Source organism: Balaenoptera ricei, chromosome 3 (assembly GCF_028023285.1).
Source record: "Balaenoptera ricei isolate mBalRic1 chromosome 3, mBalRic1.hap2, whole genome shotgun sequence".
Classification (NCBI taxonomy): domain Eukaryota; kingdom Metazoa; phylum Chordata; class Mammalia; order Artiodactyla; family Balaenopteridae; genus Balaenoptera; species Balaenoptera ricei.
In genome coordinates, this window is record NC_082641.1 from 128,584,010 (window position 1) to 128,598,882 (window position 14,873).

General features: G+C 43.8%; 2 protein-coding genes across 2 annotated transcripts in view; one reads left to right on the forward strand and one right to left on the reverse strand.

Annotated features, from left to right (window-relative positions):
- The window catches only part of SLC36A1 (solute carrier family 36 member 1), a 161,367-nt gene that overhangs the window by 101,601 nt on the left and 44,893 nt on the right, over nt 1-14,873 (forward strand). The gene's annotated exons all lie outside the window — the stretch shown is intronic.
- Nucleotides 1-14,873, reverse strand: part of FAT2 (FAT atypical cadherin 2) — a 62,593-nt gene that overhangs the window by 35,114 nt on the left and 12,606 nt on the right. Inside the window, exons 4-9 of the mRNA XM_059917537.1 lie at nt 14,278-14,589; nt 13,074-13,284; nt 11,357-11,496; nt 10,428-10,709; nt 9,152-9,362; nt 1,802-5,860 (exon numbers count right to left, since the gene is read on the reverse strand). Of these exons, the coding sequence (XP_059773520.1) occupies nt 1,802-5,860; nt 9,152-9,362; nt 10,428-10,709; nt 11,357-11,496; nt 13,074-13,284; nt 14,278-14,589 (5,215 nt within the window). The remainder of the gene's footprint in view (nt 1-1,801; nt 5,861-9,151; nt 9,363-10,427; nt 10,710-11,356; nt 11,497-13,073; nt 13,285-14,277; nt 14,590-14,873) is intronic.

The window sequence follows — 14,873 nt, forward strand, 5'->3', positions numbered from 1 at the left end:
TTCCTGAATCCAAGCAACAGGAACAAACCAGGCTTTGTGCCCTATGTGGCTGCCCACCTGACACATTTTTTTAGGATTGTTGGGAAAGGCAAAAATTCCCTCCCTTAACTAAGGACCCATAATCCTGCAACGAGTCAGTTTATCTGGTGTTATGAAGCCTCTACCAACTTCAAAGGCCTCCATTAAATGGAATTATCACTGCAAGAAACACTGCTCCAAAATATGTGGCTGAAGGGTAGGTTTTTTATTTTTGTGCATTGGAAGGCATCGGAGGAAGTTAAAGGGAAGCAGATTGCAATTCTAGAAAAGAACCTTCTAGTATCTAGTATCTGTTCAACAGTGGAGGGGTGGGAAGTGATCAGTAAAAACTCTCTGCGGGGGCTTCCTTGGTGGCGCAGTGGTTAAGAATCCGCTTGCCAATGCAGGGGACACGGGTTCGAGCCCTGGTCCGGGAAGATCCCACATGCTGTGGAGCAACTAAGCCCGTGCACCATAACTACTGAGCCCACGTGCCACAACTACTGAAGCCCGTGCACCACAGCGAAGAGTAGCCCCCACTCGCCGCAACTAGAGAAAGCCCGCACGGAGCAACAAAGACCCAATGCAGCCAAAAAATAAATAAATAAATAAATAAATAAATAAATAAACTCTCTGAGGCTTTATTTTATGACTGAAGACACAGGCTAAGTGGAGGTTCAGATGGATCACTAGATTTACTTCTGAGTTATCTTTCCTTGATACCAATCACTGAGAGGAGAGATGGATTTTTGAGATTCTAAGATTCCAGAGTCCTAAGATTAAACTATTCCAAGAGTTGATGATATATTGACATTTATTATTCTATTATTCAGAGATTTTAAGACTTTTGTGTTTTTAAGAGTCTGATATTATAAGATGACAAGATTCTATTTCACTAAGACTCCATATTTCAAACAGCTCTGATCCAGGATCTGTCTCCAGGAGTCTATGATTCTTGGTTGGAACTTTAGGCTCATTAACTCTCCACCAGACAGATGTGATAGCAGAAGAAACCATGACTATGGGAATGGAATGACACGGTACCTGGGATATGGGGAAAGGGACACTAAGAAGTAAAGAAACTCTCTTTTAGCCACCGATTGGCTCATTTAGCCACTGGGCAGAGATTGGGGAAATTTAGGTTTACAATAGGTATCCACTGGGGAAAGCAGTTTGTAGGGTATGGTTTTAATCCCAGCCCTGATGCAAGCTTGGAGTGTGACCTTAGTTGAGTTTCTTCCCCTATCTGGGCTTTGGTTCTCCCATGTATGAAATGAGGGGATTGGGCTGGAATCATATCCAAGAAAGTGTTTTTGCTCCAACACTTAGGTCCTGTGGTTGACTAGGCAGCATTTTCTACTATCAACAACTTGCCCTAGGCAGAATACTACTCTACAAGGACAGTCACCTCACAGAGTTTTCATGGACCACACAACTGTTGATTCCCTCTCTGCCTCCCAGAAGCTAACTGAGAACAGTTGCAGAATCTCACTTCTAGTCTATCTACTCCATCTAAGGTAATAAGAAATCCTCTTTACAATGCACTTCGCAATGTATAGGGGGCTCTCAAAGCTTTTTCAAGTTAGATCTTACCAGCATCCCTGTGAGTTGAATGAGAACAGGCATGCCAAGTCTATAGGTGGAGCAGTTGAGGTCTTGGGAGGTTAAGTGATTTACCCAAGGTCACATTGCTAATGAGTGGCAGAGCCATGTCTTAGGGAACCTCTTATTGGACATTTTTCAACACACCCCAGTGCCTCTGTTCCAAGATAGGTGTACTTACCTGTGATATAGCAGGTGACCTGTCTGTTCTGCTCAGAGATATCAGCATCCAAAGTTTTAAGAGTGGCCACAGGTTCACCAGGTTCGCTGTTCTCAACCACAGATCCTCTGTAGTCTTCAGAAGCAAATCGGGGGGCATTGTCATTCTCATCTGTAATGGAGACTTCGACCAGGACCTGAGAAGATAGCTGAATGGTCCGGCCATGGTCATAAGCCACAACATAAAAGTGGTAGATCTGGCTGGTCTCACAGTCAAGTTCCTGGAGTGTGGTGATCCAGCCAGTTTCACTGTCAACGGCGAAGAGCTCATGGATATTGCTGCCAGGGTCCACTGGCAGCCTATAGCTCACCTGGCCATCATTCCCAGTGTCCTGATCATTGGCAGTCACTTGAATGACTGAGGTCCCCACTGGCATATTCTCAGTGAGAACAGCCTTATATGGATCAGCCTCAAATACAGGCCTATTGTCATTGACATCCTTCACTTGGATGTTGACAGAGACCAAGGAACCCAAGTAAGTGTCATTATGGGGGCAATGTGCCATCAAATCAATCTGGTACCATTTGGTGGACTCATAATCCATGGCCTTCCTCACCTTTAGAACCCCTGTGTTTTGGTCCAAGGAAAAGATGCCATCCTTGTTGCTCTCTGGTGTGGTGCCCTGCACTAGACTATAGATGACTGGATCTTGGGCTGCCACTGCTTTAACAGAACCAATTTCAGACCCTTCTGGAAGGTCCTCTGATGCAGAAAAAGTATATAGAGGTTCAGAAAATTTGGGCAAGGATACTTCATTAGGAACCACCTGAAGTCGTAGCAGCATGAGAGAGTTCCAGTGAGGAGGGCCCCCATCTTGGGCTTTGATTTTTAAGTCAAAGGCCCGATTTTCCAATCCCACCAGGCTCTCTTTCACCTTGACAACACCAGTGGTTGGGTTGACTTCAATGACCTCTTCTTCCAAGTCCTCCACTGAGTCCACTGAGTAGGTGACATCTGCATTCCGACCTTCGTCTGCATCATAGGCCAGCACCTGGATGACTGGGGAGTCTTTACTGACGTTGGATTGAATGGATACAGTGTACTCAGATGCTTTGAACCGTGGGGGGTTGTCATTTTCATCCGTGAGAATGATCTTCACAGTGCAGAAGGCCACTCGTCCTCCTCCATCCTGAGCCATGACCTTAATAGCAATGACTCTTTCTGTGGAATTTTCCCGATCCAATTTCTGCAGAGTGGTGATCTGGCCACTGGGGTTTATGGAGAACTTCTCACCTGCTAGCTTATTGATGATGGTGTAATCTACAGTGCCATAGGGACCACTATCTTTGTCTATGGCTAACAACTCAATCACCTTGGTTCCCACCTTTGCATTCTCAGCTAATTCTGCCTCATAAACATGCTGCTGGAACTCTGGGCTGTACTTGTTGGCATTTGTAGTATTGATATACACAGGCACAGTTGCTCGGAAGACCCCATCAGAAGCACCTACCCTCAAATTGTAAGAAGAGTACAAGTGCTTTTTGCAAAGGTTGAACATAGAAATTATTCCCGATGAACTGTTGATGGAGAAGTGCCTGTCCTGGTTGCCAGAAAGAATCAGGTACTCCAGACAGGAAGCATCCCTGCTGTCGGGGTCAAGAGCTTGGACTTTGAGAACCAGGTGTCCACAGGTTGCTAGCTCACTGACATTGGCTTCATAATGAGGTTGCCTGAACTCTGGGGGATTGTCATTGATGTCAGACACATTGACAACCACAAGGGTTTCGCCAGTTAGTGGGGGGTCACCTCTATCCATGGCCCTGACCTTTACATTAAAGTGTTGTTGGGCTTCATAATCCAGCTCTTGAACTGTGGACATCTCCCCCGTGCTCCCATTGATCTGGAAGAATTTGGAAACATCCGAGCCATCGTCTACAATCTGGTAAGACACATCACAGTTCTGCCCTGAATCCTGGTCAGAAGCCAACAGTTGGATCACAGGAGTCTGAGCAGGCAAACCTTCTGAGATTGAAGTGGTGTAGACCAATTGAGAGAAAGTGGGAGGATTATCATTGATGTCCTCCACCAGGACTTCTACCGTGGCTTCGGAAAATGACCCCAGAGCTGTGTCTGTGGCTCTGACTGTGAACACATGTTTGGTCTTAGACTCATAGTCCAAAGGGCCTGTCACTGTTAGGACACCAGTCTTAAAGTCAGTGGTGAACAGCATCAAGGGCTCTTCCTCCACAATGTTGTAGATGAGCCGGAGTCCCTCTGGACTCCGGGCCTGGGTGTGGAGAATTGGGGTATAGAGTGTGATATTTTCAGGCACTCTGACTTTGTAGTAAGGACTCTGAAACAGTGGGTTGGATTTATTTCTCACAATGACAAGTACCTCTTCCTCAGTCTGGAGGGATGGGGTTCCTCCATCTTGAGCAATGACTTTGAGGTGATACTTATTTAGAGCTTGATAATCAAAGGGTTTCTTTAATGATATGTCCCCAAGATAGGGGTCGATTCGAAAATATCTGTAATCTTCTGCAAATGCATATGTGACAGCACCATTCACCCCCAAGTCCTGGTCAGTGGCAGATACCTGAAAGAGGACGTCCCCTGGCTCTGTGCCATCTTGGATGATTGTGTGGTAGGGCAGATGTTTAAATTCAGGGCTATTGTCATTGACATCCTCAACAGAGACTTGGACCAGAGCCTGAGCCACCCGCTGAGGTGTCCGACTGTCCCTCAATTCCACCGCCACCTCATGAGTGTCCTGCTGTTCTCTGTCAAACGCCACACCTCTTGTCTGCAACACGCCTGCTGATTTGACCATATGAAACATATCTGTGCCATTCAAGAGAAAGTAAGATAGGGTGTCATTCAAACAATTGCCCTGGGCACCAAGAATCACCAGTGCCTTTCTGTCCAGCAAATTCTCCTTCACTGTTGCCCTGTAGACATCCTGGTCAAACCGTAAGCTTGTGTTAAGAGCTTGTGTCAAAGAAATTTTTACTAGTGCAGTATCTTGATACAGGCCATCAGAAGCCTTGATGATGAGCTCCCGAGAGAGTCCCAGCAAAGCAGGATTCAACACAGATACACGACCAGTAATGGGATGGATGGCAACAGCTTCATCAGCATTGCCAGTTTTGATGCTATAATTGACTTCTGAGTCATCATCACTGGCCTGCACCATGAGGAGCTCCATACCCCGGTGGATGGGCTTCAGTACTGCTACTTCATATATCTGGTCTGAGAACCTGGGAGGACAGTCATTTATATTTCTGACATTGATTATGACCTGGGCAGCCGTGGGTGCAAATAAGACAGGGCTTCCTTGGTCATGGACAAAGACGTTGAATTGGAAAGAGGGCATGCTCTCGTAATCCAACTCTAATACAGTGGTTAGGGTTCCCATGCTGGGATCGATTTTTAAAAACTTCAGAGCTTCTGGCTCCAAAATTTTATAGACCAACAAGGAATTAGCTTCTTTGTCACTGTCAGAGGCACGGATCACAAGGGGGTTGTTGTTTTCATCCACTATCATGCTGTTCAGTGCAGCTACTTCACTAATTTGGCCCACAAAAGTCAACTTTGAGAACGTGGGAGCATTGTCATTTTCGTCAATGATATAAACAAGAACCATGACATCAGTAAATGCACCTGCCATATTGCTGCCTCGGATTTTCAGCTGGTAGGATGAAATTTTCTCATGGTCCAAGTTCTTCTGGGTAGAAATGAGTCCAGAATATGAGTTCATGGAAAATACACCATTCTTGTTTCCCTCTCTTAACTCATAGGTAACTTCTGAGGAGCTTGTAGCTGAGATAAGGAGGATTGGGGAACCAACAGGGATTGATTCAGGGATCTCTACAAAGTACTCGGAGTTTGAAAAGATGGGGGCACTGCTATCTGAGGGGTAGACATGAATGATCACTGTAGCCAGGTCATGCCACTGTGGGGAGCCTTGATCTTCTGCCTTCACTGTCAGAGTATACTGGGCATGATTTGCCTGATCAAGTGTCTGTGCTAGAGTTATGATGCCTAGTAGGGCATTGATGTTGAAGAAACCTTCGCTGTTCCCTGAAACAAAAGACAAGATAAATTGAAGTTTACCACACCCTCAAGAGGTACCAACTAGGCTTTCTAGATCAGTAAAAGGCAATCGCGCAAAAGTTGGACAGGGCAAAATCCACATCCTGCCCCACCCTGGATTTAATTATGATATAATGTGTAGGGTAGATATATACTTTACAAAATTCCTTATGTGGTTTTCATATTAGGTGCTCCATAAATAGAAGCTTCAATGATCACTAAGTGTTTGGGCTGCAACTTAAGCTATAAACCAAAGCAGTAGTAGGTTTTTGGAGCAAAGAAACGAGACATACTTTGTAGGAAAAGCACACTCCACTCTGTATTTCAGTGTTGACTTTTACAGGACAAACTTCAGTTACATTATTTAGAATTTTAACCCATTCTTTAGATAACTTGTAATAGCTTTGATTATATACTTGATAGATGAATATTGTAAATATGGAGTCATAAATTGTCAAAACTGATACGGACTGGAAAAACCACCTTGTCTAGTCCTCGTATAGTCTATTGTGGGAAAGTCCATTGTCAGGCTTGGGAGTGAGTGGCAACGGGTTGAGTGGGGAGGGACTGGGTAGCACACACACATCTTGAGGCTTCTGATCAAATGCCCTTTCCACCACACCTGGATTTCCTAAAATTCAGGCATTCTCACACCACCTTTACAATTTTTTTTAATATTCAGCCACTACCTATACAATAGTATAGTATATGATTTATATCATTATTTAATGGATATTTTACTCTAAATTGGTTTATTTTTTAAATTTAAAATATTTTTAACAGGCAACTTTATATTGGTACTTTAAAAAGAAAACCATTATTGCTTGTCATAAATAAGAGGTTACCGTAAAAACCAGTCAATGGAAAATATTTTCTTAAAATCTATTGCTTGCTAAAAGGGTCTGGGCCTGAGAACTACAGGCTTTCTTTGGCGAAGAGTAGAGAGTATTAGAGAACTGAAGAGATTCTAGTACCCAAAGGAGTCTTCCTTGACTTATGAGGAAGCCCAAATGAGAATCGAAAATGGAGTAATTTCTCCATGTCTGATTACCTATCATTTTTGTAATCCTTTTTAAATGTAATGTTTATTTAGATAAATACATAGTACCATTTCAAATTTAAGTTTTGAGGAAAGTTGTGATTATGCGACATTACATAGTTCACAAAAGATAATGTTGAAAACTAATCATATTTTCCTAAAAAAAAATTCTCAAAGTTATCACAGTTTTTAGAGTCTGACCTTACTTGGACTGCAACTATCCTTTTTTTCCTTTCCTTTTTTAATACTGTGGTAAGAACAGGTAACATGAGATTTTACCCTCTTGAATTTTTAGAGATTATAGTACAGTATTGTTAACTATAAGCACAATGTCATACAGAGATCTCTAGAACGTATTCAGCTTGCATAACTGGTACTTCTTTCCAGTTTTATTGAGATATAATTGACATATAACATTGCATTAAAGGTGTACAACATAATTTGATATATATAAGTATATATTGTGAAATGACCACCACAATAAATTTAGTTAACATCCATCACTTGACATAGTTACAAATACATTTTTTTCTTGTGATGAGACCATTACCTGTTTAACACCATGACGTACACCTGAATAATTTTGCTCAGGGGTACAGGTCCTTCACTCAGAGGAGTACTGCTTATTACTATTCTTATTTCATTTATCATATTTTATGATATTTTATTATTTCAGTGGCAAAGTATATAGCCAGGCTTTACCACAAAACCTTCCATCTTATTCTCCCACTCATGGAAGCCCTTTTCCAGCTGACTAGTGAGGTGATTTCCCAATTTGCCTTTGTGATACAAATCCTACGTTCGGTCAAAGAACATGGTTTTAATGAGTAAACAGCAATTTAAAAGTAGTTCCATTAAAAGTAGCCAAGTAAACTATTTAACATAATCATAATTTTTTATTTTACTGCTGAGAGAAAAAATTAGGGAACAAAATCGTATATTCATTTTGATCTTACCACTGCAGAAAGATGCATAGAATAAAATAAGAGGGAAATACATGAAATTATTTTCTCTAGGTCATGAGAACCATGTCTGAATGTTATTTTCTTCTTCATACATTCCTGGTTTTTCCAGGTTTTAAAGAATCAGCATGTGTTACTTCTATAATCAGAAGAATATTTTAAAACTAACCCTATCTGTAAAATAAAATTAATGATATCAATGAGGTTGTTAGTGAGATAAAAGATGTGATTATACTCATAAGTCACAAAAAGTAAGCAATTAATGGGTTATAATTTGTATTATTATTCCTCAGGGATGAATAGATTTCTGCCATATGACAAGGTATGACAACTTCCATTTCTTCAAAAAAAGAAAATGTAACAAGTTCTGAATCCTTAAAGTATATAAGATACTGACAAGCAATAAATGAACATTATTATGCCCCTTTAGGGCAGAGAGCAAGTCACTCTCATCTTTGATTGTCCGCAGCAGCTAGCTCTATGAAGTATTAATGAATATTAAAGATAACAATAATTATTAAATATCAATTATGAATTATCAGACATTACATAACTGAGAGCAAAATTTAAAGGAATACAGAGTGTTACAATTGTGTGTATTTTTCACTGGCATTCTCTGTCATCGACCTTAATCTAACCGTGATTAATTAGTTGGGTAGTGGATATTATCATTTTTAGTTGGGTAGTGGATATTATCATTTTTGTCCTATTAACTACTTATAATTAACCCTTATCAATGATAGTAATAACCCCTAGCACTTGTATAATATTTTACAGTTTACAGCATGTGTTAACATACATTTTCTCTTTTAATCTTTACAACAAGTTTCTGGCACAGATAATATTCCTATTTTTAAGGTTAAAAAATATATAAGAGATGTGAAATCATGATGTGGCCTTAGAAGAAAATACTCCTAAAACTATGCCGTATATCTTATCAAGTATTTATAGGTCCCTTTTATTGTACATACACAAAGATGTTATCTTTTAAAATGTTGCATGGACTTCATAAGCATCCTTTACATGTGTGGTTGTTGGTGAATATATATGTATTCTCTATGTAAATTCTCCCATAACTTGAGTAATCCTTTGTTACTGTTCTTTCCACCTTTGAAAGTGCATTAACTTAGGTCACTATAGTCCCAGGGAGTGCTTTAGAATGATAATTTGCCAAAGCTTAGCGAGCTTGGCACTTGAATAACTTGCACATCCATGCCTCTGGTGCTTTCCCTTACTGCCAAGGTCCCTCCCCTCATGTCCCGAACTCAGGCCTCTCACCTTTGAGGAGGGAGTAGTGGACCTCAGCATTGGCTCCCCGGTCACCATCCATGGCTCGGATCTGGAGCAGCTCTGTTCCGGGGGCTGTGGTGTCAGAAACACTTATCTCATAGTGGAGCTGGGTGAAGCGAGGAGGGTGGAGGTTTCCATCCTCCACGTGAATGGACACCCACACAAAGTTCCTCTTGATGGGCATCTCCTGGTCGCGAACCTGTGGGTCCAAGGGGTCAATGGGATGAGCAGCAAGTGGAATGGGAGGAGGCACGGTTAGATTAAGGTCGATGACAGAGAATGCCAGTGAAAAAGGCACACAATTGTAACTCTCTGTATTCCTTTAAATTTTGCTCTCAGTTATGTTCTTTTTTCTTCTTAAATAAATTTATCGATTCGTGATTATTAGGCTTAGCTATTTTCCGGGATAATTCCATTTCAGGAGAAAGGCAGAAATAAGCAGAGAAGCAGTATTTTACAAATTGGTTCTCAGAGAATATTAGTTCTTCACGATGTCAACACGTTATTCAGGAAAAAAAAAAATTCTATGGTCAAATAAATTTAGGGAGCACTGAACTAAAATGAAGTTGAAGTTTTCTTTGCTGCAGGACTTCTCAGAGCCTTTAATATATATTTAAGTGCCCAGAGGATGATAAACTAACACATAAGAACCTTGAGTCGAGAAGGCTTGGCTCTGATTTGGGTTCCATCGTAAAGAACTATATGATGGTGAACAAGTCTCTCTTCCTCTATGGGCCTCAGGTGTAAGATAAGAGAAATGGGTGGGACCAGGGCTGGGACTAGAGTGAGGCAAATGAGGCATGTAGGGCATAAATTTAAGGAAGCTCTCTCAGGGTCATAAAACTGCAGGCACGTGACCCTAAGAGTCAAGTCCTCCTTCATTTGTGCCCTATACACCTGCTTGCTCTGGGTGGGATGGTCTCTGTGTCCCTCCCAGCTCTGACGCTATGTGAGTTTGTGTGATCATGCAGTCATGGCGCAAGGAGAGAATTCTTGGGGGATATTTGGAGTGAGCCCAGAAAAAGCCAAGTTTGCAGGGGGTTCTTTGGCAGCTGTCCCATCTCTTTCCTCACTCCCAGGCATCCGTTATGGAAGGTGCCTCTGGCAGGCTGTGAAATGTCACAGCTCATCTCATGGATTATCATTATGAGCATCAGTACATCTGGCTCAGCAGGAGAAAGGGAACCTTCAGCACTCCTCCAAGCATGTCCACCCCACACATCGCGTGCAAGCACATCCTTACCCAGTTTTTCAGTTAACTCACCATAACTGTCAGTGTATGCTGGGAAGGCCCCGAGCCCAGGTCCAATTTCCCCACAGTTACCAGGACACCACTACTTGGGTCCAGCTGGAAGAGGCTGGCACTTCCCGGGTCTTGGCTGCCGTGTATGGTGTAGATGAGGCCCTTGCCCTTGTCTTGATCAGTAGCCTGGACTTGGAGGAGCTCAACCCCAGGCAGTGTGTCCTGGGGAACTCTGACCTCATAATGAGGCTTCAAAAACTGGGGCCGATGGTGGTTAACATTGGCAATCATGAAGATGTAGACCTAGGGAGGAGAATGAAAGAGAAGATAGACTGTAAGCTCCAGGGGGTCAGGAAACTTGTCTGTCTGGTTCTCCACCATAACAACTGGGCCTGGCACACAGCAGTCACTTGATAAATATTTGTTGAATGAATGATAGGATTTCAAAATCACAGGGCTTTCAGATGGTATGCAGTTCCGTGGTTTTCAAAAACAATATTCTTGTTAAAGGGCCTTTTCTTCAGATGCAATTTTTTGGGTGAAATTCCAGTATATGAAACAAATAAAACTGGCTGAAACCAGAGTAGAAATCCAGAGCCCCACTTACCATCATTCCTTATGTCTATGGTAGCCCCTGTGGCACTCTACCTTTAATTAGAAACTGCTCATTTAGACAAAACCCCTCATTATATAGAGATCCACAGTGGGAACAAGATTTCTCCCAAGATCACAGACATAGAGAGTGATCAGACAAGACTAGAGCACAGAACCTTGATTCCAAATTCTGTGTTCTTTGAGGTACACCACATGCACAGAGAGCCTTCTGTATCCTCATCCCAACCAAAGAGGCCCCAGTGTGCAATGGTGGCACAGTGGTGAGCACAGCTGCCTTCCAACCAAGGAGGCCTCCCATCTCCTCTCAACTCAGGGTTCCCAGTGAGGCCTCTCACCTGGGTGTCAATGGTGTAGGACCCATCAGTCACCTCCACGGTCAAGTTATAGCTTGACCTCCTCCTTGTATCGAGAGGCTTGGCGATGACAATGCTGCCTGTGGTCTTCTCAATGTCAAAGTCCATGTCCTTGTCCCCACCTGGACGGGTGGTAGGAGGAAAGCACACACGACCTCAGTGATGTAGGCAGTAGTAGCACAAGCACTATGGGATGTGGCTGGCAGATCTAGAGGAGGTGGTAGTTGATCCTCTCAACTTATTGTCAAATTATTTTGAAGATCCAAGTGATGATTCAGGAAAAGGTACACTTATAAGGACTGAAGAGTCCCAGAGGAAGACCAAAATTTGCGCTAGAATGTATTCTGCTACCAGCATTGAAACATGCAGGAGTAATGGAGCTCTGCATCATGGCTTACAGGTAGTTTGCATAGTCTAAAGCAGTTTAGACACAGGAAAAAATGGAAGTAACTCTGTTCAACAAGAGGGAATTGTTTTAATAAACTATGAGAATCCAAAATATAGAACTAGCATGCAGCTATTTAAATGTCTGCTCGTAGAAATTTGTTTAGTGACATGGAAATATGTTCATGATATATTATATTTTAAAAGGTTATATGACAATATTTTCATATAACCCTAAGTGTATGGGTGTATAAAGGAAAAGACTAGAGGGAAACATAAAAATGATAACAGGGGATTATCTTCGGATTGGTGGGAGTTAGGTGATTTTTATTCTCTTCTCTGTACTCATTTGTGTTTTCTAAATGTTCTATAAGAAAAAAAGTCAAATACTTAAAAAGAGCAGTGAATCGGAACTGGAAGTAAATCTAGGAGGTCAAAAAGCTTGAGACAGGCTGGTATCCAACCTCTGAAGCAGGCTGGGAATCTCTGTAATAGGACTTCATGGTTCAGGGGGTACTGAAGCTCTTAGATTAGAAATTCTTGACCTGGAATCCCTGGCTGGGTTTCAGAGAATCTATAAAACCCCTAAATGTGCATGCAGGGGTGTGTGTGTGTGTGTGTGTGTCTGTGTGTGTGTGTGTGTGTGTGTGTGTGTGTGTGTGTGTGCGTGCACGCACGCACAATCGCATGCATCTTTCTGGGAAGAGGACCTAAACATTCATCAGGTTCCCAAAGGAATCTATGAACCATGCCCCACCCCAAGATGTTTTAACAAAATCTTGATTTAGAAACAGAAAGGAATTTCAGAGGAGGCCATGAGAGCTTGGACCCAAGTGTCTCCTACTACAAGAATGGACCATTTCCCTGATCTTGAGGATGGAACCTGGGACCAGAACGTTAAGCAGGGCCCCAGGGTACAGCTGGCCTCGGGCTCATGGTCAGTGAAGTCAGCTCTACACTGATGTTCACATTGAGGCAGAAGAGGAAACATAAAACTTGTGCTTTCTCTTCTGGGTCTCTCTGGACCACTGTCTTAGGCCCCCCAGGAACTCGGGATAACTGAGGCCCTGTTTGGCTCTGGCTGGGGTTACCAGTGAGACCGTGGAGGTTGCACCTGAGATCACAGCTGGTGTGAAGGAAAGCTTGGCAGAAGCAGTGGTCTGACTACCCACTGCCCCAAAGGACCAGGGAAGAGGCAATCACCACTCATGGCCAAAACAGCAGCTGCCATGGAGCGTGACCTTGAGAGGGCTCAGAAGGATTGTGTCCTAAGGACTAGGGCTGGTCTGCAAGGATGGGACCCTTGGACCCTCACCTGAGATGCTGAACCAGAAGAGACCAGGTCGGCCCTCGACACTGATGACTCCCACCATGTGGTTCACGGGGTCTGTCTCCATGACTGTAAAGCTGTAGTGGGATTCATCAAAGGCCAGTGGGATGGAGGAGGGCCGGGGCTGGGGGATCCACTCAATGTGCAGCCGGACACTGGCCGAGAGCGGTGGCTGCCCACCGTCTGTTGCCTTGACCTGAAAAGAGGCCGGAAGTTGAGACTTTGACTGTAGGGTTGGGGTTAAGAAACAAGAAGACCCAGGTGGCCAGGCCAGGAGACAGAGCACCCTGTGACTGACTGAGCTGGCCTTTCGTCCACTGGTTCATCCATTCGACACACAGCTGAGAGCTTACGTAAACAGGCACCAAGCCAGTTGCAGCAGGCACAGTGGTGAACAGAACATAGAACTGTGCTCCAGAAACTCATAGGCAGTAAAAAATGAATCAAAGCCACTGTTATCTGAAGGCTTTGTGTGCTACTTCCTGAACTGGACTTTCCAGGCATGGGCCCTTTACCCTTCCCAACAGCCATCAACATAACAAACTAGAATTTATTGAGCTCTCCCTATTATCAGGCCCTGCTCTAAAAGCATTGTGTGCAATACCTAATTTAATCCTATTGACAGCCCTCGGAGAGGTACTGTTATCACCTCCCTTTGGCAGGAGGAAACCGGGGCTCACCATGGTGAATTCACCTGCCTGGGATGACTGCCTGGCCAGTAGTGAGGCTGGGGTTGGATTCAGGCTACTGACATGAGAGCCCAGGCCCTAGCCACTTGCTCTATTGGCTTTCTATAAGGAAAATGTTCTTATGCCCATCTTACAGATGATGAAACAAAGGCTCACGAGGGTTAAGTGACTTGTCCAAGGCCACAGAGTTGTAAAATGGCAGTGCTAGGATTGGAACCCAGGCTTATCTTGATTTCAAAGCCCTGCTCCTCTCACCAAAATCTTTATCTCTAAGAATAGGGTGGATTTCCCAGGCAAGGACCTTATTGCCCTCAAAGAGAAAGGCCCAGAATTCTGATCTTTTGGCTGAAGTCGGGATTCCCAGTTTCTTTGGGAGAAAGCCCCGGAGGGGAGTACTGCCTCCATCAAGCCTGAAGGCTGTCTCCCTCTTCCAGTATCCTCAAAGAAAATTCCTGACCAGGTATGCCACTCCCCCTCCACGGCCTCCATCCATCCCTCACCGTTAGGATGTTGTACTCTCCAGCTGGGAAGATGCTGCTGGACGACACCACGCCTGTGACTGGGTCGATACTGAAGTCCCCCTCGTCACTCTCCTCGATACTGTAGGTGACTCTGCCATTGAGACCCACATCCAGGTCTGAAGCCACCAGCCTGTACACAGCCCCAGGGGTCAGTGGGCTGAGCCTCTCTGGAAGGCGGACATTGAAGAGCTTGTGGGAGAAGACAGGGGGGTTGTCGTTGATGTCCAAGATGCGTACCACCACCCTGGAGGTGGACCTTAGAGAGGGCTCCCCGTTGTCCAGCACAGTCACCTGGGGACAGAATCCAGTGTGAGTTGACAAACGCAAGGCAGTGAATATGTATCGCCACCCACCACAGTTCTGCCACTACCCCTGCTTTCAAAAGCCTGGAAATACCAGTCCATCTGTTGTTTGGTATACACTCGTGATTTTTATTATCATAACCTCACCTTCTTGGAACCCAGCTCTCTGGTAACGTCGCCCACAGGAAAGCGAGCAAGAACAGAGAAAGAAACCAGAAAGAACTGGAAGAAGAGTCGCAGAGGCTCTAGACAAAAGCTAGAACTCTTTACTCA